Source organism: Nematostella vectensis, chromosome 14 (genome assembly GCF_932526225.1).
Source record: "Nematostella vectensis chromosome 14, jaNemVect1.1, whole genome shotgun sequence".
Lineage (NCBI taxonomy): Eukaryota > Metazoa > Cnidaria > Anthozoa > Actiniaria > Edwardsiidae > Nematostella > Nematostella vectensis.
The window spans coordinates 9,216,028-9,239,483 of NC_064047.1; the positions used below are offsets into that span (position 1 = coordinate 9,216,028).

Here is a 23,456-nt window from a genome sequence, read left to right on the forward strand (position 1 = left end):
AAATAACGAAGTGTGCGTGACCGATGTGCGTAATATACAAAGCACGGGGTTTGGAGGCCAGTTTGACGTCACAAATTCTATTGCTCGCCCAGCGAAATGAGCAATGTTCCCACTTCGTCAAATTCTCTTTGCCAAAGAAAAACAAAATGCTAGCTTTTTGTCAATGGACATTGTCAATGCGAAATTACTCCCGTAGACGACACTTGGATGGGCATAACATAAACTAACATAGGAAATTCAATATAGGCTTACATGGTTTATTTATCTTTTACTGTGTGATATACGGTTTAAATTATATCATTGTTTTATTATTCTTTTCCGTTATTTATTTTTTATTTCATCCAATTTTTACCATACGACCTACTGGACAGGAAAAGAGGAGTGATTTTAATTGAAAAGAACTGTTTTGATACTTTAGATAGACCGAAATATCATCAACCAAATCCGGCGAATACTGTGGGAGATAGGCAAGAGTAAATTACCATCTTGGATATTTTACACTGTAGGTAAATTAATTCATAGCAAATACAGCTTTGGAGGATGTCATGGGCATCTAGCTAGTTGTCGTATTATTAACCACGCCGTGAAACCAAACCGACTCTCAAAGAAGCATTATGAAATTCAATACTATTCAAGTGCCCAGCGGCGAAAAATGGGATTTGAGATCTAGGAGATTTGCGAAAGACGGAGGTTATTAGCTGGCGTACTTAAAGGCCACCTAAATGACAAGTTTCGGAGCAAATGTGAATGGGACGTTCGCCAATGCAAGCTACGAGGGAAGATATTACAATGATATGGATTCAACAAAGGATAAGCGTTCAACGTTTGTTATTTGCTTTGAAGCAGGACTTTTGTGTGCTATCATAGTAACAGCAATTATAGGAAATTCACTTATTCTCACAGCTATCTATCGCTTTCGAAGTTTACAGACGAAGACAAACGTATTCGTTGTAAATCTAGCGATAGCAGATATATCTTTGGCTGTTTTGGCAATGCCTTTTACCATGACATCGTCTATAACGTATGAATGGATCTTTGGCGACACTTTCTGCAAAGTGCAAGGAATTTTCAACTCGCTTTTCTGCGAGGCGTCGATTCTCACACTGACGTTCGTCTCGTTGGAACGATTCATCGCGATTTTACATCCATTAAAATACCAACAGTGGATGACTCCTCGAACGATAAAAATCATGGTAGTGTACATTTGGTTACAGTCACTCATATGTGCAACCTCGACATTTTTATTCTCTAAGTTTGAGTTTTTAAAATTCGAGCATATATGCACTGTTGATTGGTCATATAGTATTGGCTACACCTTTTTCTTCGTTGTCACATTTTTCTTTCTTCCATTCGCGGCGATGGCTGTTTGTTACTTTGTCATTTTGCGTAAGGCGTTGGAACAGAGACGCAAAATAGCTAGTATAACAGTTGGTGAGATTCGTGGACAGAGTAATGAAGAACAGAGGAAGACCAAACAAGAACACAAAGCAACAATTATGATCGCTATAGTAGTCGGCACGTTCTCGGCCTGTTGGTTCCCCCATGCAGTGGGGATATTCTGCTTGGTATCGGGTAACTGTGAATGGCCGGATTCTTACTTCATAGCTACAACCTGGCTAGCTATGTTGAACAGCGCGCTAAACTCGGGAATCTACGGTTTGATGAATTCTAGCTTCAAGCGCGCGTTTAAAAGCATTTTACTGCGAGATCGGTTCGTTACTGATGCTAATATTGTTACTGTGATTGGGAAGAGAACTCAGGGTGTTTCTCGTGCATTCGGAAATGAATAAGCAAAGTTGATAACTTGGACTCATCATTATAACTCTCGAAATCTACTGTTCAACGGAAATTTAGCTTCTAGCGCGTGTTTAGTATCGAAACAAATCCCAAACTAGATCTAAAAATACTTTGAAACAGAAAACTTTGAGCGGAGACTTTATTAACATAAACAGGCCAGAACCTCGATAGACTGTGAAAGTTGTCACGTTAAAATTACAAGCAAATTTTTTTAGCAAATTGAATTTTTTTATTGCTTTATGTCGATGCCGCCCCGCGTATCATAGGGCCCTGGTAACTACCTAAAGGCGGTTACGAGCCGATATGGAAATGGTTGTAAGGGAAATACAAAGATAATTCGCTCTATTATTAATTTCAAGCCTTTTTCATCCAAGCCTGGTGTGACAAATCATTTTATCGATTGTCGAGGTGTTGGAAAATCCGCCTTTCGCATATCCGTTGATAAAAATAAACACCTAGGAATGATATTTCTCAGTGGAAAAGAAGTAAAATGAGGGCCGAGAATTGTCTATGAAATTTCGAGTTAAATAATAAAAAAAGGAGAAAAACGGTTCAGACATAACAACATATTGACATAAGAGAGAAAAAAAACATTTTTTTATCTTACGTCCTTATGTAGATGTTATGTTGTACTCCTGTACATAAGAACATAAAATCGCGCGCCTATGTCGTTACATAGCCAGTGTACACCGCGCATAACAGCGAATGCGACTAAAGTGGTTTAGCGTCGCATTTATCGCCGTCCTTTTCCGCTAGGCCTCAAGTGCTGGATAACATGGAGAAAATCGCAAACACGGGGACGGAACTAATATGCCAGCCTGAATAAAGGAGTGTGAGAGTTTAGGGGAAGCGTATTTGGGCACCTGTTTACTTACAATGCTCTTTGTGATTGTACAATTTAAAGTATCTCTGACAGTCGCCATTTTTTCGAACTAACAAAATAAATACAAAGGGTAAAAAGCATCGATTGTGATCGGCTGATTGGTAAACTATTGCATTTTTTTCGACTCTTTTTTTCGATTAAATTTTCGATTGAAATGTAGTATAAAGTCATGTTTTTAGCTAGTTATTTCGAAATTTCATAATATAATTTGCCACTCCTTAAACCTCACCTGAATCCGCCGCTAATATATCAGAATACAAACAAAAAAAGAATTTGTGGGGCGCCCTTGAGGTAGGGATTTCTTTACGAGAATCTTATACTTTCTCCCAGATCATATAGAGAAGAATGATGCTGATATACGGTTAATAGAATAGAACATTCTCGCTTCTGAGTTGGCCTGGCCGGAGCCAAGCGTCCGTTGCTTGCCCCCTTTCGCACTATTTTTTGTTGTTGTCTCTTCCACGGTTTGTTGTGTACTTATATCAGTATAGAGACTGTCTAAAAAAAATAATAATAAACATACAGAAGAAGGTAACTACAGCATGGGCGTTATCAAACGCAACTTTCACTTATTGCATTTGGAAATTTGGTCAACTCAATGGTTACCTCGAAATTGGAAGTTTTCTCGTAGAATTAGGTCAATGCTTGCGCATATTCGTTTGCCTGTATCACGGGAAGGGGGGGGGGGGTGTACACACAATCCTAGCAGGTTCACTTGAAGCGAAAGAGACAAAAAACCTTGATTCAAGTTCGCGAAATTTGGTTCTTAACTTTTTCTAGTAAATGAATTTTCCATCCTAACAAAAGGACACTAAAAGTAACGAAAACTGCAGGGTTTTGAAGCTCAAGTTTTCAATTTTCGTTTATCTGCGCGCGCTGCAAACACCGGTAGCATGCGTTCGCGCACGCACTAGGAAACATGCCATTTCAAACGAGCACGCGCTGTTTTGATTTTGTAAAATACTGTTTTCGTTGTTTGCGTTGTAGAAAACCAATTTTCATAGTTTTCCGTGGTATGTACTCTTATACACCACGATATTCGCTACGCACCTCGTGACTCCACAACATTTTGATCATGAGGTGACGAATATCGTGTTGTGTAAGAGTACATACCATGGAAAACTATGGAAATTTTGTTAATTATAAGACTTATCCTGTGGTGTTAGCCATTTCTCGTTTTCCATTTTCTTTTCAAGTCAACGATAATTAAAATAGGTGTAATTTGCAGTGCTTCTTTGCTCGCTTTTTTAAGCTGTTTAAAAAAGCCAATCTGTCGAAAAACGCTTGAAAAACAGTTGAAAAAAGTCTGCTTTTAATATCCTAGACTTTTAGCGCACGAAATATCATTTACGTTATTTAGCATTATTGCTAAAGCAGATATCTGTTCAATAAATATTAATGCTCACAAAAAAATTAATGTGCGTGTTTCTCGAACTTTTTACAACCAAAATTATCGACTCTCTTACAAAATAGTGGCAAAAACGAGCAGAAAGAAAAATTCAAATCTAAGTTATCAGGAGGTCGATCTTGCTGAAGTTCGCCTCCGTACGTGCAAACTTACGATTTAAAAATTATAGAAATATCCATTCAATAGCGGGCGGCTTGCTTTGCTCACAACAAGAACAACAAAAAATACACCTACCTTATAATTTATTAGATATTAAATTTGAAATAAAAAATAATAATTTAAAAATAACGATTTTTTAAATCAGAAATCACTACTCGCTTGACATATTGTGTGCATTTCTCTCATTGTAAAATTCTCCTCTCGAATAAATTCAAGTGGCGTATTCGTTTTTTAATAAATCTAGATTCATTTAAAGCCTGTCTTACAATATTGAAATAAAAGAGCGGAAATTAGAACGGTTGCGATTCAGATGGGAAAATCAAAAATAAAACGAAAAAAAAAAAGAAAAAAAAGATAGCTGCCGCCCCGTTCTTTATGGACAGCATAAAGAAAAGGGAACTCGGACTCCCTGTTGTAAAAAGAAAAAAAAATGGCGCCAAACCACAGGTTACCATGGAGACCGATCGGCTAAGTTTGTTTATTACAACTGGTAGTGCTCTCCAATTGTCGAATAAAAAAAATATTTTCTCTGGTTTATACCTGGCGGAGCAATACATTTGACTAATAACTAGACGTTTCTAATAGAAAGTGAACGCTCGGAGGACGGGACGAACATGTTTCAGTACAGGGGTTCTCGCTGATTAGCATGAAATCAAAATATAAATCAGCCGACTGGGAAGCCTGTGGTGTGGACACAAAAAAATTGCATCCACTTTATGAAACTCGCGCATGCGCTAAAACTCCGCTGATCGATATGAAATCAATATACAAATCAGCCGACCGGGAAGCCTATGGCGTGGACACGAAAAATGGACTATATGAATCTCGCGCATGCGCTAAAAAAATCACAGATCAGCATAAAATCAAAATACAAATCAGCCGACTGGGAAACCTGTGGTGTGGACACGAAAAATCGCATCCACTATATGAAACTCGCGCATGTGCTAAAAAGACCGCTGATCAGCATGAAATCAAAATACATATCAGCCGACTGGGAAACCTGTGGTGTGGACACGAAAAATCGCATCCACTATATGAAACTCGCGCATGCGCTAAAAAGACCGCTGATCTGCATGAAATAAAAATACATATCAGCCGACTGGGAAGCCTGTAGTGTGGACACGAAAAATCATATGCGATACCAAGATTAGACTTGCTCTCCGGTCGCTGCCTCTCTCCGAGCAATAATGCACTTTATGTTTATTTTAGAAATATAAATGCGAATTCCTATTAGTTTAATTGCAATTTCGTGCGCGAAATTGGTTAAATATTTTTTTAGCTGAGTACTCGGTAATATTTGTAAATTGTAAATGGTAGACGGCAAACAATGATTCTGACTCTCTATTTTATCAATCATCTTCGAAATAAAAAAAAAATGAAGTTGATTTAATACGGTGACTCCCGTATAGGGGACTTGCGCTAGATTACGTGACTTTTTTGGGTGGCAAACTAGCGCGCGCTAAAGCTTTTAGCGGTAAAATAACAACAAATAGAAAACTATTTAGTGCTTACGGAAAAGCCAGAAAGTTTTATTTTTCAAAGTTTATTTTCATTTAAAGATTTTATTTTTTCGTCATTCTCTGACGTGAAGGGTGCAGTCATCTGTGTCTATTTTGGCTTGAATTGGCCACTATAATAATCACGTGATGTCTTGGCGCAGGTCCCCTATTAACAATTTCTTATTACTAAAGAACTTTATATGACTACCTCCATTAAACATCGGCCACTAAGTAATAAAAGGCGAGGTTGTCAGTTAAATGTAGGTCATTTTATCATCTTAGCAAAATACCAAAAAAGAAAGTATCCTTTTCCATCGGCTGATTTCGTGAAGGTATTGCGCTATTTGTAATTGAATTTAGCAGGGGCTCATAACTAGGGGCAATCAACTTCCTCACATTCTTGTATTATATAGGTGTTACGGCGTTTCCTAGGATCAGGCTATTTTTAGACGCGCGTATTAGCCAATTAAATGCGACCTTAGTGCTTACGTTTTGGCTGAGCTCAACTGCACGGGCAGTCAGACAAAAAGCTATGTTTTCTCTTCGGTGCTTTGACCTTTGTTGCTCTCTTCTTCAATGATGAATCCAGCTTTAACTACGAATTTAAATTCTGGCTTGCAATTTTTTTGTTGAACAAACAAAACCGACGGATGATGGATAAAGAAATACTCTTCCTAACTGAAATTTCCCCACGTCACTAGCGCGCGCGACCAACGTCAACGTAGCTGATTGACCCGTCCGTGCGAGCGCGTCTAAAAATAGCCTGATCCTAGGAAACGCCGTGACACTTATATAATGCAGATGATTGCCCCTACTTATGAGCCTCTGATTTAGTTAATAAAGTATAACACTTGTTTTTAGATGTTATTTCGAGATTCTATCACATAATTTGTTTTACTATGTGAAGAAAAAGCAAACAACAACAACAGTTAAAAAAAAATAAAGATGTAGCTGGATAAATAAAATTTCTACTCAGAATAGTCTTAATCGTTCTTACCCGGATGTCTGTTAGGGTTCCCTGTGGTTGTTAAGAGTTGTGACATCAAAGGAAGCCATCTCCCCGTTCTGTGGCTGAGCTTGTTCCAGGCGCCACGCTGCTTTACGGTTCATCTACGAGCACAGGTAACAATCTGCAGACTTAGGGTGAGACATGGGGTGAGACGGCACTTCTAATGGAGTAAATTTAAAAATAACTACAACTATTTCATATACTTGCATTGCGCGGGGGATGGGTCGAGCGAGCACCATGCTGGGACTATTTTACGCAATTCAACATGGTAAACGCTACAGTAGAATATTCAGGAGGTTATGGCAATTCTGCTCCCGGAATATCTTCGTTAGTTAGATTTACAACATCAATATTTTCATCGTTCGACGCCATGTCGAATTGAGCCCCCTAAAATCTTCCCAGCATGCTGTTCGCTTATCAACTCGACCCAATCCCCCCCGCAAAGGTAGAATGGCCACCTCCATCTGTACACGCCTGCTTATTTCACCCAAGACAGAACAATTTTCCAACTTATCGTATGTTACTTAAAATAGAGGGTCCATCCCGAACATTAAATAGTCCTACCACTGTTGGGGCACATTTAACAATCTGCGCACACAATATCAGCGCCCTGTTACATACACCTATTTCAAATAACGTTGTCAGTTCAAATGGCAAATGGCCATTGAAAAATGGCAGTTCTACGGCCGTGAGGACAAATGGATCCCAAAATATTTGTTTCAAATTCAGAAAAATATAAACAAAACATACGGCTATCCATTTAATATAATTTTTATATGTTTGAGTTTATTTACCACCTTCTTTTTTACAAATAATTACTACCCATAAACACCTTTCGGTTGTAGAACTGCCATTAGGCAAATTGCCATTCGCCGTTTGCACTGACAGCCTTTATTGAAATAGGTCTATACATGAAATACAAAAGCACTTTTAAAAACACATGTTGCATCTGCAAGGGGACCACCATGCATGTGTTTGGTGTGGTCAGTGCAGAAGGTTAGAATTCTAGTCGGGGAGCCTTAGAAACCGTTCATTACTTAAGTTGTGGGAAAGGAACGAAGGGAGGTTGGTGATAAGGGGAGCCTCACTATCTTTAATATATCCAAAAGGGGAGCACAAATAATTAAAGTTAAATCTTGAATCTCGCAAAAGGAAGCCTCCAAAGTCTCATAAGGAGAGACATGTTTTGAATGTATACCTGCTATTTTTAAACCAGCATTTACTTATTTATATTCCTCAAACACAAGGGGTTTGACGTGGAAGGGTGACACAAACGATTGCGTGAGATGAAGGATTTCGTGACACGCGTGACACGGTAGCTTGCGTGACACAAGCAATTCATTGACACAAGCTAAAGCGTGACACACTGTTTTACGTGAAAGGGTGACACAAACGATTGCATGAGATGGATTGCGTGATACGCGTGACACGAGCAATTAATTGATTAATTGAGTTGGTACTAAAGCGTGACACACTGTTTATTTAACATACAGCTTAAAAAGTGTAAAGCTATAGCTGGAAAAGTCACTTTTACTTTTGGATTCTTCTTTCACCCATAGAGAATGCTTCTAACTCTACAGATAATCACTTCAAGCTTTCGTCATTCAAAATCCTTGAGGACTGAAATTCAGATCGTGCTTCGCAATGCGCTGACCAATCAAAAAGCAACAAATGAAATGTATTCAGGCCTGTACTTGCCAATCAGCGTCAAATTCAAGCCAAAATAAACACTGACTGTGCCTGTCACGCCAGAGAATGACGAAAAAATATAACATATTTAAATAAGAGTTCTGGCTTAATTGGTAAGCGCTATGTTTGTTGCTTTTCTTTTGCCGCTAAAAACTTGAGCGCGCGCCAGTTTGCCACTATATATAAAAGTTACGTGATCTCTTAGCGAAAGTCCCCTATTGTTTGCCTTTCAGGACAAGACGTCAGACACCGATCAAATTGCTTAATATCAAACCATAGCCATTTGTGAAGGAACTACTTTACTTAGAGAAAATTTTGATTCTTTTAAAATGAGCAGTCAAAAAAATTTCACACTTCGTTCTATAGTAAATGTCTATTTTTCTTATAATAATATGTACAAAACTAATTTTTACATTAAGCGCTTTTCAAAAGAAAGCATTTAGTTTGGATATATAGGCTAGGCTACTAGAGGATTTGCTCTTAGTTGTCATAGAGTTTATGATATTTGTATATAAAAAGAGTTTATCGTCTATTGTACATGATGTCCAATAAATTCGTGCCATTACTTGCAAGTCATGCTATTTCACTTTATGTCATTTTCTTAGAGCCATTATCCTACTATTCTTAGAGATTTTTTTCTGTTACATTTCAGCTGTTTTTCTAGTATTACTACAACTAGGCGGATTGTCGAGCCCATTGTAGGCCAGGGCCGGGTTCCTAGACAGCAGGTTAACGCTAACCTAGGGATAAATGCCCTTTTTATCCAATCAAATGTCAAGATAGCCATATTTATCCCAGGGTTAGCGCTAACCTGCTTTCTAGGAACCGGCCCCAGGGAATCCACAAGCCTGGGGGTTGTCGGGAAAAATTAGACTTTGTTCAAATGTCAGGCCCACACTGAAGAAAGTACACAAAATTGATCCTAAAATTTGATGCGTGTAAAAAAGCCTTGTAACAAATTGTAAAGCAAACTTTCCACTGACAGCTTTGATTGTTTGCCGGAAGAAGAGTTCTTCGATTGTCTTGTTTCGAACTGCGATGGCAGAATTAATAGGGAGCCTTTCAGAGCGAGCCCTAAGGTACTACACTATCTATACACATTAACTCTAACTGGACTTAAACATATCACAAAGCAAACTTTCGATGGCGACACTCCCAATTGTTTGCCGGAAGAAGAGTTCTTCAATTGTCTTGTTGCGAACCAATCGCAGCGATGGCAGCATTAGTAAAAGCTTCCCAAATCGGACTTGTTGACCGGCGAACTGTCTCTTGATATAGTCTCCGAGCATGATCTGCGCCTGGTCTTGGTAGCATTCAACTTGTTGCGGGTCTCTCAAATCGCGAAGGTCTGGGGACAAAAATGAAGAGGAGATGAGTACAGTAGAAACGGAATCCCTCCGATAGCGTAATGTTAAGAGGAAGGAATAAGGATGTTGAAAAAGGTGGAGTCCTCTGAGAGAGAATCAGACTGGGGGTTCTAAGCTCAGGATGTCTAGATAAAGGCTGATCAGTCGTACCAGACCTGCCTACGACATGTCTTAGCTCTGAATTACATGCTACGACCCTCGTAGTCCAGCGTCGTAGCGGAGTCGAAGGCTGATTCAAACTCTACGACTCGAGCTGTAAAAGTGTTGTGGGCAAGTCGCATACGACTGAATCATGCTGTCTAAATCAGTCTTAAGAGCACCATTGGTTAAAGGATCCCTGCTAGCAGAGGCGTACTTTTACTATTTTTAATAAGGAATAACCGGGCCAAAGGACGTGAAGTTTGAAAGACAAGACTCAACATTACAAAAATATCGACGAATGCATCTAGTTCCTTGATAGGATTTCTTAAAGAAATAGCAGCCTTGTGTTAAGTTACCCCGTGGCTCGTGGAAGCATGGACACATATAAACCAATCGACAGCTGTTTCATTAATAATCCCCCGTTACAAAGCTAGATCATTTACTCTTCTTAAGTACATTGTTTTCCTAACGATAATCCAACAATCCTTTGTTTTAGCCACGCTTCGCTTGTCATTAACAACTTTATTTATTACGGATTCTAGCGGAGAAATGCGTGCTTAAAGTCCAGCATTGTCTTGAATGGAATGTTAAAAATACGACGACAAGCGTAATAGAAAAAAGTCTATTAAAAGGGGACGAAATACCAGTTAGGTTGATTTTGAATTAAAAAATAGCAGTTCTATCTTCTATCAACGTGCCAATAGCACCAAGACACAACGAAGATGCCATTTTCTAATTCATTATAACTAATAGAAAAAAAACCCAGTTAATCGTGAACATCCAACTGCGCTATGTTTTAAGGCATAATCACTTTTCTCGAAAAGTTTTAAGGAAGGACTATTTGTGAACACAGTTAACAGTTCCCCTTCTCACCAGCGCTAAGAATTTTTTGATAAGTCATCTTATTTAGCTATCATATGCCATTTTAAAAGCCAGAAAGTCATTAAATTTTCCATTGACATATTAAGCAAAATTATTTCATTCCCTTTATGCCGTCTTAATAAAAATGAGTTTAAAACTTTTCAATATTCTTTTCCTGAGCGATATGTTAGGATCATAGAGAAGTAAATTGACCTCCCTGAAGCCTAGTGCACACTAGCAACATATCGACATAACGACATGGGCGCGCGCACTCTTATATTCGACATAACGACATGGACATAACGACATAAAAGAAAGAACAGGTTTTTTCTTTTATGTCATTATGTCCATGCCGTTATGTCGGGCTAAACATAGTGCGCGCGCATGTCGTTATGTTGTTATGTCGCTAGTGTGCACTAGGCATAACTGATTTCTTCGGTGCGAATTTTGAATACGCACTTCACTCACGACAAGACAATTGTTTGACATTTGCCTATAAAAGAGAATAATGCTTTCCTTTGATACAAAGCTGAACGTTTTTAATTGTAACAGCTGTTAAAGGCTGGTACAAGTAAAAAAAATACATCTTTATGTAATAGGACATTCAAAATGAAATTTTAACAAGTATTGTAGTCTGAACAGAAGAAACTGACCCGAAAACGAAATAAAACTTTGAAAAAATAAACAAGAATCTTATCACTTCGAAAAAAATCACCTATCAAATTGTCTAAATTATTGAGTTTTTGGATTTATAAATAATTTGCCTTTTCTAAACTGTGAAAATTGGGCCTTAACGAGATTTTTTCGTCAGCTTCGAAATAAAGTCAGCTTTATTGTTTTCGCGCTCTCAAATGTGGAAAATTGGTTGCTTTTTTAATAACATTTCTACTCTGTGTGTACCATTTTTGCTATTAACGGCAATGGCATTTCCAAAAGGTTTTATTTTTATTTTGTTTATAAGGCAATACAATTTCTAAGGGTAAGTAACTTGTGATTTAGCTAGTAAATAGGGATTTTTCTTGCTTAAGGCGGAAAATTGATTGGTTAAATATGACGTCAAGCTGGGATCAGACATGCTAGAGCTTTTATATTTTATCACGAAATCAAAATCAATGCTTTTTAAATGCATTTTGTCGATTTTGCATCTTTTTAGGTTTCACCAGTTACTACACCTATAGGTTTGAATTTCAGTAAGAAGAAGTAGAAATCGAATTCTAGTAGTAGAAAACTTGAATTAAAAGTTTCGCATCCCTATTAAAAAATAAGTCATACATATTTAACAACTCTCAGTAAAAACTCAGTTATTTTATAAATGTAAGTTATATTTCGAGACACAACTTCACCTGAAATGTTACAATGGATGGCTTATTACCATAAAAGATTAGACATTTATTTGAAATGTGAAAGATTGAAACAAGTCAAATGTAGAATGCAATGAGACGTATCCAACATGCCATCACTTACTAAAAGCAAATGTCTCTTCCGTCGCAATTTAAGGTTGTTAAAATAAAGATACTTGAAAGATCAGCTGTTTTGCCAATACTGAAGAATCTATACATACATTCCTTTTATGCAAGAGGTATAATACAATTGGACTTCCGCTAACTATACTTGACCAATTTATATGTAAAAATGCATGGAAAAGTAGCCCAGAAGTTCAAGCCTAAGGCGAACCGAGTAAATCAAAAACAAAACTTTATTTATTGCTATGTTACCAGATTTATTTCCGAAACAAGATAGAGATAATCTTAGATGACCGCACGCGCACTTTGCTCTGATAGGGTCGCAGACTTGTGCTGGGTTTTAAGTGCTTTAACTGTCTTATCTCTAGTTTTAGAGTTCCTGAATGAGGAATTTGGAGGCGGCAGATTGTGGCACCGGGCTTTAAAGCCACAAAGCTCAGGCATCTGTAGTAGATATCTGTATGCGGTGAACTCCATTAGTAAGGACTGTAATCTTTTCAAGTGTTGGACTCATTAGGTACAAACTTGAAGGTGAACCGACCCATTTCCATCCATCTGTTTAGAACCCAAAACTCTAAAGTCTTCGACAAATACAAGCTCAACTCAAGTATGGAATCTTTGTTCAATTCGATGACCAAGAGAAACAAAAGATGCGGTTTTAGATAACTAATGGTGATTTATTTGGGCTAGAGAGACCATGTCATAGTATCAGTAGTTTAAATACACAGTGTGGGGATTTTGTAATAAAACACTAAAGCCATAGTGATATGTAGAGATCGCGTCTTTGAGGTGACCTAATCCTCCGAACGGATACATTTCAAATTTGATTAAAGTTAATAGGTAAAAATAAGGCTTTGGGCCTAATTAGACACAGTCCAATCACTGTTGCACAATCCGGATAGAAAGCTTTAATTAGAAGTCTTGGGTAAATTAATTATAAATGGACCCACATGGGTGAGGCAGGGGAACCCTAACATGATTAGGCGAATTAAGGCGCGCATTCTCTTGTACATTATATAGGCTATGGATACTATAAGGTTTAGTGCAATTACAAAAACATCTTGTGCGATAAGAAAACAGAATGGAAATCACGCACGCCTCACTTTACATCTCAGTGAACGCAGTTGGGGGAAAAAGAACAGATGATTTCTGAAATAATATCATTCTTGTATGGAGCGATCACTGTAAACACGGTATATAGTATTAAGAAATTATCTTTTTTAAATCATGGATCCTGATAAATGCTTTGGAAAAGAAAAACTTTTTAATTTCTCAAAATCTTCAAATTGTGAGTTTAAAGAAAGTTTTCCCTTGTTAATTTTGCTTCGGTTAATTGGGTGATGTTTTACAATGATACATTTACTGTGTAAATAATTGGAGTGCCGAGCCGTATTTTTTTCATTGCTACCCTAACTTGTCTCTCTTATTAGCCAGCATTTTTGAAGTCTACTAGAAGAAAGTTAATTGACTTAAAATTGATTGAAATTACGAACGTTACTAATCTATATTGCGCACGTTTTGAAAAGAAGAAATCCTCTAAGTGAAATGAAGTGTCGATTCTGCTAAAATAACGTGCAGATGTTTTTGAAAATCCATAACTTTTAAGGCATTATAGTGAGAAATGCGACAAAACATAGGTATTTCGTTTCTAAAAAGACGCAATTCTCTTCCCTTCTAGATGTTTTGTTTTTTTCATATCATCCTGAAAAAATATTTGATACCTAATTGGTGTGAACCTTTGTTGTTTCGGCGCAAAAGGGAATAAACAGTGGAACGTAAAGTTCAGTGAGATATGCAATGTTACACACTGAAACATCTGCTACATGCAGTCTTGGGCTGCTCTATAGATCACAACTTTGACACCTATTTCCAGCTAATATAGTCATTAACTCATTAAAACCAGTAAAGATACATGAAATTTCAGGGTTTTCTTTTGACTTTATGGGTTTGGTTTCGTTGTCAGGTACGAGTCAACTTATGAGTGGAAAATATAAACAGCGAAAGAGATACATATGAATACGAAAGAAAACAAACCACCTTTGTATTATAAGCAGTGATTCAAACCTTGCCTATCCATTTAAAATATATACAGTATGTTTTCATACTAGGAAATACATTTAATAAACTAACAAGATGTGTTTTGGGTTAAAATTATGAAAGAAAAAAACACAAATTTCATAGTTACAAAATTACATAGTTACAAAATTACGAAATGGGCGATATACAAAAGCTAGGGATAGCTTAAAATAACTTGAAAACACATCTTATTGTAAAACCATATATATTTTAAGGTCTTACCTGGCTTGAAAAGAACGATTGCTTTCAGACAAGCGAATTCCGCCTCGCAGACTTGCAATGCACGAAAACGTGAACCGATTTCTTGTAGTTTTCTAATATCCGCCATTGTGGCCACAATTTTTTCTGCTGGTGTGTTATCGACGTGCATTCCCGCTGCCGCCAGAAGAGGAGCAACTTCAAGTGGGAGATTCCACTGGATTGCTCCCATAATGAACAGTTCCCGCCACCCTTCTTCGAGCAGCACAACTTGGTCACGAAATGGTAGGTTTACAAAAGACGGGATGTTTCGCGCCCACTTAACGGACATGAAAAGCAGACGCGCGGCGGATTCGAAGAGGGCATCAGGAGAAGAGCAGAAAAGCGGTGACGCGACGTCTTGTTGTAGATACGGCAGATTCAGGCCTTGACTCGTTCTATAGACTGCATCGCGGCAAGGTTCGGCGACGATAAGGCTCGCGAGGAATTCGTTATTTAGCCCTTTGAGACCGTATTCGTCCAAATGCGGTTTCATAACTCTGGTCGAGTTCGGTTGTCGCTCTTGCTGCACCGCTAGAAATAAAAATAGTATGAGTATGAGTTTTTACGCTTGATTTTTCATCTAAACCCCATTTTATAAGGTTTTAGTGTTATTCTTTTTTCTTTCTTAAAGGGAAATGATTGACTTCAGTGTAACTTTATTTTTCTTATATTTTTAGGCGGATGACTCTTTCGGCTTGCCGTCCTTGTTTCTTCAGCAAAAAACATAAATAATACTGATGTCGTAAACGAGCTTCGTCAAACTATATATATCAATTCAGATAATGTTACTATAATTAAAAAACAAGTTCAGCATTGACTAATAAAATAAGGATCAGTGCAAAAAATATCTTAGTTATTTACTTTTGTAAAAGTCCAAAGGCCTAGGGTCTCTAAGGTCTGAAAATATACAAGGAAAACAAACCATTACGGCATAGAAAAGGGGAAAAGTTGAATTGTAATAAATAAAATTCTTCTTTTCCCCTTTTTTAGGAAAGATAATTCTATGCAGGGTAAAAATTTGCGGTTATTATTATGCAGGGTAATGTTAAAAAGATTACACTAAAACTAATATTTCAATGCATAGTCTATACCACTACATCCTTACGGCAAAATTCACGTCAATTGGCACTGGAGTTTAAGGTTATGACTTTGGAAAAGCAACGTAAATATTACAACCCGAGTGAATGATTTAATCCCCGTTTGAATCAACTATTGTGTGCAAACATGATGAAAGGTTATCTACAATATATTTGGAGGAATGGTTATGTGTTTATTGAATTCGCATTGGCAGAAAATTGGTTGAATGTGTTTCTAGGGAAACCAAAGTGGGGCAAAACTTCGCAACGTTTTCGCGGAAATACCAACTATCTATTTCACCGGATCCAAAACTCCCGCAGAGTTATTCAGGAAATAGGAACAAAGTTATTGCCAAAACAAAGGCTTCATAACAATTTAAAACAAATTTATCTTAAAAGGTGTAATAATAATTGCAGTTAAAATCCAATTTGGCACAGCCCAATGTCACTTTTTAGTAAACGGTGATTTAATTTGAAGGAAATTGCTATGTGAAAACATTTATAAAACGAAATTGGAAATTGTCGAGACTGAAGTACTTATTCAATTCAAACGTATCAAGTTTAAACTGAGAGCATGTCTCCGGTTTTTAAGTGATCTTTTAAAAGTTAAATTCAGCGATAAACTTTGCAGTTCTAGAGCAACTTTTTTGTTACATTTCAAGGCCAAATTGCACTTCAAAATAAAGGTTGTCTTGAGTGTCTGCAAAACATTCTCACCCAGACGACTTTCCAATCATAGAACAAAATCCCCGAGAACAAGTGACAAAAAAATGTACGATAGAAACAAAGATAGATTCTAAAATAATGTCCATACCCACTTGCAGGACGAAATTCTGTCAAAAAAATTACATAAAGGATGATAATAGACGAAGCAAGCTAGATATAGGACCATAATTCGAAATTAATACACCAAAGCGGTGCATTGCTTTGCTTTTAATTCACAGGCACACGTAGAGCACTATTCCGAATAGTGGCAGCTTTTTAGCGCTATATTCAAAGACAACAAAAGCAAGCCGTGTGATTCTTTTCAACTGCTTTATGTCAACTCAATGCGAATTTCTGTCCCTGATTTGTTTTTTATAGGTTCTTTTTTGTGTCCGTGGAAACATTTGTTTTTTTACAGAATAGGACACGCGCCAAAATGTTGACATTGGTCCAACAATTCCACAAGTCGAATACATTTAACAATACATTATCTATCTTTGTTTGATCGGAATATCATGAAGCACGCAGTCGTACAAATTGCCTGTATTTTAAATATACTTTAATCTCGTTAACACCGAGACTTAGATCTTTCAAAAGATCCATCTAGAATGAAGAGGCCGATGGAAACCTTTGTCGAACCTAGAGTCTGCGGACATCGCGCGCTTTGCGACAATGTAGGATGGAGAAGATCAAATTGCTTACGAATAATAAGACCATTTGTTCATCAAAACAGAAGTGTTCTTCTATTGTTAAGAGAGAAAGGGAAAGCAACGGGCAAGGGATGTAGCCGTAATAACAGAAACATGAATAAAACTTGAATAGAACGTTTATATCACCTGTATTAGTATTGAGGAATTGATTAGATTTTCCTAAAAATTGGCGCCAAAAATCCCCTAAGCCGAAATCAAGAGTTAAAGAAAGGTAGAAGCAACGGCAAGGGATGTATTTGCATGAATATGGACATAAGTCAAGTCTCGAACTTTTATATCACCTGTTTTTAGGGGTCAAATTTAAGTCAGGTTTGATTTGATTTTTCCAGAAATTGGCGCCAAAAATCTTCATCTAAGTATCTGTTAGTAAAGTGTGAGTTTGTAGGAAAAAACTCAGTGTGAAAAATACATTAAAGCTGGTGTAAAAAAATACATCAAACTGTCTATAAAAGGATTCCGAAAGTCGATATCGCATAAAAAAAATTAGTATTAGAGAGATTTTAAGAGGGAAAATTCTTAGAGATGTTCCTAAGTTTAGAGGTGAGGTTAGCAGTTTTCACCTGTTCGTAGTAATGACATATGTTCTGCTTTTTCAACCACCTATTAGCACATCGGACATTTTACTGTTTTCTTAGGAATCCAGATATCATGCCAGCTTTTCATTAAGATACATATATTTACTTATTCATTCTTGACTATATAATGTTTTAAAGTACAGCAAAAGATATCCTCACCAGATAACCAGAGTTTAATTGCAAAGGCGACGAAACCACAGTGTGCCCAAGATTTACCATGATTTGTCTTGTGTAAAGAACAGAAAGGGTCCTGACGTTTTCCTTTCATTGTAAAGATTAATTGAACTTAATTGGTGTCTCTGAAATTCAATGTATTTAGTGGACAATGCCCCCATAGTGGAGCTAGGTGTATCATTTTCGCCGACTTGCCCGCAAAACCCCCGCCATACTCAAAGAGCAAAATTGATGCAATTTCCGAGAGTTCCAACTAAATTCACGCGCCATTTTAAACCTTTCTAAGAGATTCCTAGGAGTTTCAGGCGCATTCACCATTTCCCAACATAGAGCTCAAAAGTATCACTACTTTAAGAAACAATTTCGATGTATTTTTCTCGTTTAAGTAAACACTTAGGGACAAAATTAAAAATTAATTTGAAGAATTAGAATTCAAACTTTGTCAAACCGATGGGAATGGTTGTTTGTGCTTGCATATTAGGTCCCAAGTGTGTCGTTATTTCAAACCTTCAACCTGCGCCCCAATCTCTACCCCCGAATTTTACGTAATGCATTTTTACTTTGAAGAAATTCCTCCCACTAAAGTAGACTCACAAAGTATGGTTAATGCCGACGAATAAAACAATTAGGACCTAATACTCCGTTCTGTATTATTTAAACGCCGATAGGTTGGAATTGTGCTAGTTAAAGAGGTCGCTAACTAGACTTATCACAGAGACTGGGTCGCGCGGTAAGACGGCTTTTCTCTGTCTCATTGTGGGTACTCTTGTTTGGGGGCTTACGTACTTCAACTTGAAAGCGCAAGAAAGCTCGATTTATCAGGAACCCTTCCTTTGTTTCTTGTTTAGGCTATTGAAATAGCTTTAAGTTTTCTATATGGTTTCTCTTGTTTTGGGGCACGCGTACTATAAAACGAAAATGCAGGACAGAACTCACATTTCGGTATATATCGAGGTACTTCTCCTTCTACTTTGAGGCTTACAAGTCAAGCTTCAGTTAAACTGATCTTCTAACATCAAAATCTGACGGAATTCACCTCAATGGCTGCGTGTCAAACAGCCCTACATCTACAGAACATAACCCTAATAGTGATTTCGGTCTATCATTTAGTATTTATCTCACTGAAATAAATAAAGACTATAGAAGATCATGAAGGAATGTTCACTTACCAAATCTGTTCATTTTAACTTCAAGACACTTCTTGAATCTGCATGCTTGGCATTGGTTTCTTCTCTTCTTGTCCACTGTGCAGCTACCGTTGCCCTTACATGTGTAAACCATGTCTCGGCGTACACTTCGCATAAAGAAACCGCTACAACCGTCACATGTGTAAACCCCGTAGTGTCTCCCAGAAGAAATATCACCGCAAACTTTGCACAGAATTTCTTGCTTTTTGTCCATTTCTGGTGCACGTTTGGGCGAGCAAGTCTCAGTTTCTATAATATGGTCTTCAACAACTGCGTTAAGAAAGAGAAGAAATAACATAAAATACATAAAAATCTACATTTTGCGATTTTGGTGTCTCACAATCTTAACATGAAATTTGGTTATAATTTAAAGGCCGTCATGTATACACAGTTATTATAGAAAAAGAGTTAACAGTATGCGTGTTTGGAGTGGAAATGATGCTAAAAATTTTCTACGTAAAGAAAAAATATGTAAAAGTTGCCTTTAGTAATGCAATTTCTAATTGTGAAGTTGTGAATCACTTTTCTTGTCACAGCTCAAAGTCATGAAGCTTTAACTACGATAGGCCGTGAAGAGAAAATAATACTCCAACTCGTCAAATATAACAACTTGTTATCCCTTCAAGTTTAACTCATGAATACTTTCACCTTCTTCTATCTGCCTTTCTATCCAATCTTTATTAAATTCTAACAACCCAAAGTCTTAATAAATAAAACACGCTTAGATAAAATTCAGTTCTTTTCCCACAATTTGAATTTCACCCATATAAAGCTAATATGATACTAATTATCTCAAAAATCCTCCGGACCAGTTAAAAAAAGTATTTCAAAATAAAACAGGGTGAGTTAATAGTTAAAGATGGTGTAAACATAAAGCGTTTCTTACCCATTGCTGTGTCTCCTTCCATCTTGTCGATGAGCAGAGTTTAACTTGTAATCGTCAAGCTATGAAGGCAGGTCCAAAATGCGTGGCGTTTTATAGGGGACCGTAAAAGCTCGTTTGCACTTATCAAGCCCTGCATCGCTTACTTTCAACATCCCAGCTGCCGTGGGTCACGTGACATTTGAGCCTTTTCATTGGACGGTTGTACTAATTAAAACTAGTTAGCTAAATGAAGCAGGGAGATTTGGGTAGGGAGCGATCTCATTCTAAGACGGTATCAATGACTTTTGTTTTCTGTTGGAGTGTTGTTTCAGATTTTTACACTTTCCCCAGAAATTGAGACAATTAATTGATTATTAGGACTAACTTCGAACTTCCAGCAATAAGCAAAATACATAACCGCAAATGAAATGAAATAAGCTTTCCTAAGAAAGACAAAAAAAAAAAAAAACTTACCGAGCCCGCGCTTAAAAATCACTCTTAGGAATTTCCACAGATGCCTCGCACGGTGGATATGGAGCAGGGTTTTGATCTTCAATGAATATTGTGTGGCTTTAATTACAAAATCTACGAGTTTACACTGTATGTGTTTTCATGTTCAACGCCTTGAATTATGGTGTGGGATTTAATGAGTAAAGGTTTTGATCGCTAAATAAAAAGCGCGTTGATAATAGTAGTGGTGTTTTCGGCATGGCACGCGCGGCTCTCACAATTAGAACAATGCTCACTCGACACAGCGTAATAACATTGCGTGCTAGCTGTGCAAAATAATCACCAACTTAACACATAAAATTCGATAAAATCTTAAAGTGCGTGTGATATCCCGCAACAAATAACTAAACCGAGCATGATAACTCTAAAAGTGACGCACACAAATCTCGAAGGAAACTTCAGACTTGTTACATTTGAGCTAGACTCATCAAAGGCAATTTTTTATAAGCACTGAGTCAAAATAAAAATAGGTTAGTCAACCTAGGCACTTGGGAACTTGGGAAGTATAACAGACTATGTGAAATATCCATAGGTTGGTGAGGCGATCCGACATTGAGCGGAAACAAAACGTCTATGTATCGAAGGTTATAAGATAGTTTTAATTGCTCTCTGATGCACCTAATTCAATTTCCGACATCTGTAAATACATATCAGCGATGGGGAGACGCCGCAAACCAAGCACCCTACATAGCGAGCGTGGAGATCACAGTACGCGCTTTGAGATAAAAAAAAGCAAGCGCCGTTGTGTTTCTTGCGGCGAATAACGACCGTTAGAATAACATTCTCGGTGCTGTAAATTGCTTTTCTAAATCAGGGAGATTTCTTTTTAGCGGTTTTTAGCCGCTATAGAAGACATAATATGTATTGTTTGTAGTAGAATAAACACCCAATGGAATATATGATTCATTATTCATACCTAGGACAAAACCGAAAACCGCCCTCAAACAATTTACGGCCTCTATGAGCAAAAGGTGGTTAAGACTGAGAGACTGAAAATCGAGGGAAATCAAAGTTTGCCATTGCAACTTAAGCTGACTCTGAGCATGTCCCCAGTACTCCTAATTACGGAAGCTAGGGTTCCGGTCTTTTGAGAATTAAAAATCGTTAATACTTGTGCTTTTGTTTTGGTATCCTTTGATCGAAAGCATTTTGTAAACTGTTGTTTCAGTGTGTGTATATGTATATCTATACATGTATCTATTCTTAAAGGAAAGGTGCTTCCTATATCATTTTAAACTGTCATAAAATGTCGTTTATTCTTTCACGGTATAAAATTGTTAACGATACTTCTAAAACTTTCCTTTTCACTTAACATGAATGACTTTTGCCATAATATTTTAGAGTTTTAGAGGTTTCTTGGCTGTAATAATAAAATGACCCGTGCGGCACTGGTAATTAGTTCAAAAATAACATATGAAGCGAGAAATATGACTTGGATTTCCGTATAAAAAACGTGACAATCAAAAAACAAGATAAATCTGATACCGGTCAATTCACGAGAACGCCAGCTTTCACTTTTTTGGGGGAAATCGGGGCTACCCAATTAACCATAGAGACAAATGGAAATCAAAAAGTAAACATACACTAAATTTCGCGAAAAATGGATTGTCATGTACATATTCCAATTTCAGGGCTATTTAAATTTCGTTTGGAGAGGCCGTTGCCAGATGGTGATAAATATTCTTTTAAATAGCAAATGTCTCTTCAACTTTGTCAAACTCTTGGGAAAGTTGCTAGGATATGCTGTTTACTCATAAGCTAAGCATACGGACATCGCAAGGAAACACCGACTGAAGCTCTGCTTTTGTTATAAATGCGATTTTAATAAGCCTAGATTCTGAAGGTTATATGTCAGAGTCTTCAATAGGTAATTTATCCAACAACTTTTTAAAGCTTAAACGTATTTGCTCCGAATTAACACTTTGCGCCTTAAGTGTATCTCGGGATAATTTGCCAAAAAGACAGACAGATAAAACGATATGAAATTTGAGGATGCATTGGCTTTCGTAAACATCATAGAGGGAGAGAGTGTGTGTATTTTCTTGATAGAGTACAAAACATTGAGATTTAATCTTCTGGCCTAAGGCAAACCTTTCATCTCGCAAAGTACAGTTTTATAAACACATCAAGGTAAAATGAACTGTTTTTAGAGAACACAAAGTACAAGTTTTTCATAAAAAAAAAATTAGCGTTTTATATTTCAGTAGCTTGTATATATTTTGCGAGGGATTCAAACGAAAACGGCGTGACACAATGGGCTATAACTGTGTTCTTTACCGGTTCCGGAACCACTTTTAAATACAATATCGCTCGCTCCATGTTTATATACATCTATTTAACACTTAAACAAAAGACATAGGACGACTTTCCGAGGAAGCTGTGGACATCCCGTAAAGTTAACGCAAAGAGAAAACCCGTCGTGGCCTGGCGCTTTCTAAAAGCCGTTTATAAAACTCAAATGTTAAAAAATATTAATAATTTGCGAAGAAAAATCCGTTATCAGTTCATTTTTCACTTGTTTGCAAAAGATAAGATTGCTCAGTGATAGGGAACATTCTTGGTGTATTTTTGAGGTTTTGCAGAAAAGAGAAAATCCCTAACGAATGGGAATTGGAAAGAAATGAGTGGTCTAGATTAGGCTTGTGCAACACCTGTATCATGTAGGGTATGGTTTGACCGCTATGTCAGAGATCTCTTATCTCACGAAAGCAAGCCTTAACCGCACGAGAGTACATCAACAGGCCAATGGCACACTACTGCCAATGGCACACTATTTCTAGAGGGAAAATTCGCTTTCTCAACCGCTCAGCCCCTGAAGTAACATGTCATAGGGACAAACCAGAAAAATGTGTCTTTATGAGCCTCTAGAACGTATTGACGCTTGTCAAGCTAAGTTTTTGGGAGTTTCGCTTTCTAAAAATGTTCAGCCTCTCGAATATTGAGGCTTATAAAGTTTGCAAAACTTGGATATAAAAAGCTCTAGTTCGAAGGTAATAAATTGGGGATGGAAAAAGCGGTATTTCGATTTTACATATGATCATAATCTAACTTAATAGAAAATG

The 23,456-nt window shown here is 37.3% G+C and overlaps 2 protein-coding genes across 3 annotated transcripts; one reads left to right on the forward strand and one right to left on the reverse strand.

Moving 5' to 3' along the window:
* The first annotated feature begins 338 nt into the window (after positions 1-338).
* Positions 339-3,220, forward strand: LOC5509901 (G-protein coupled receptor 161). The gene has a single exon (XM_001630355.3). It carries the CDS (start codon positions 723-725, stop codon positions 1,788-1,790), a length of 1,068 nt encoding a protein of 355 aa, XP_001630405.2. The 5' UTR covers positions 339-722; the 3' UTR covers positions 1,791-3,220.
* A 5,504-nt stretch (positions 3,221-8,724) lies between these two features.
* Positions 8,725-23,293, reverse strand: LOC5509887 (photoreceptor-specific nuclear receptor). 2 transcript variants are annotated; one of them, XM_032378928.2, is made up of 5 exons: positions 19,906-23,293; positions 19,002-19,289; positions 15,454-15,489; positions 14,575-15,123; positions 8,725-9,792 (listed from the first exon to the last, which is right to left on the reverse strand). In XM_032378928.2, exons 1-5 carry the CDS (start codon positions 19,925-19,927, stop codon positions 9,551-9,553), a joined length of 1,137 nt encoding a protein of 378 aa, XP_032234819.2. In that variant the 5' UTR covers positions 19,928-23,293; the 3' UTR covers positions 8,725-9,550. The 2 variants fall into 2 exon arrangements, with proteins under 2 accessions (XP_032234819.2, XP_001630385.3); XM_001630335.3 differs by lacking the exon at positions 15,454-15,489 and having other exon boundaries at positions 19,906-23,289.
* Positions 23,294-23,456: the final 163 nt, after the last annotated feature.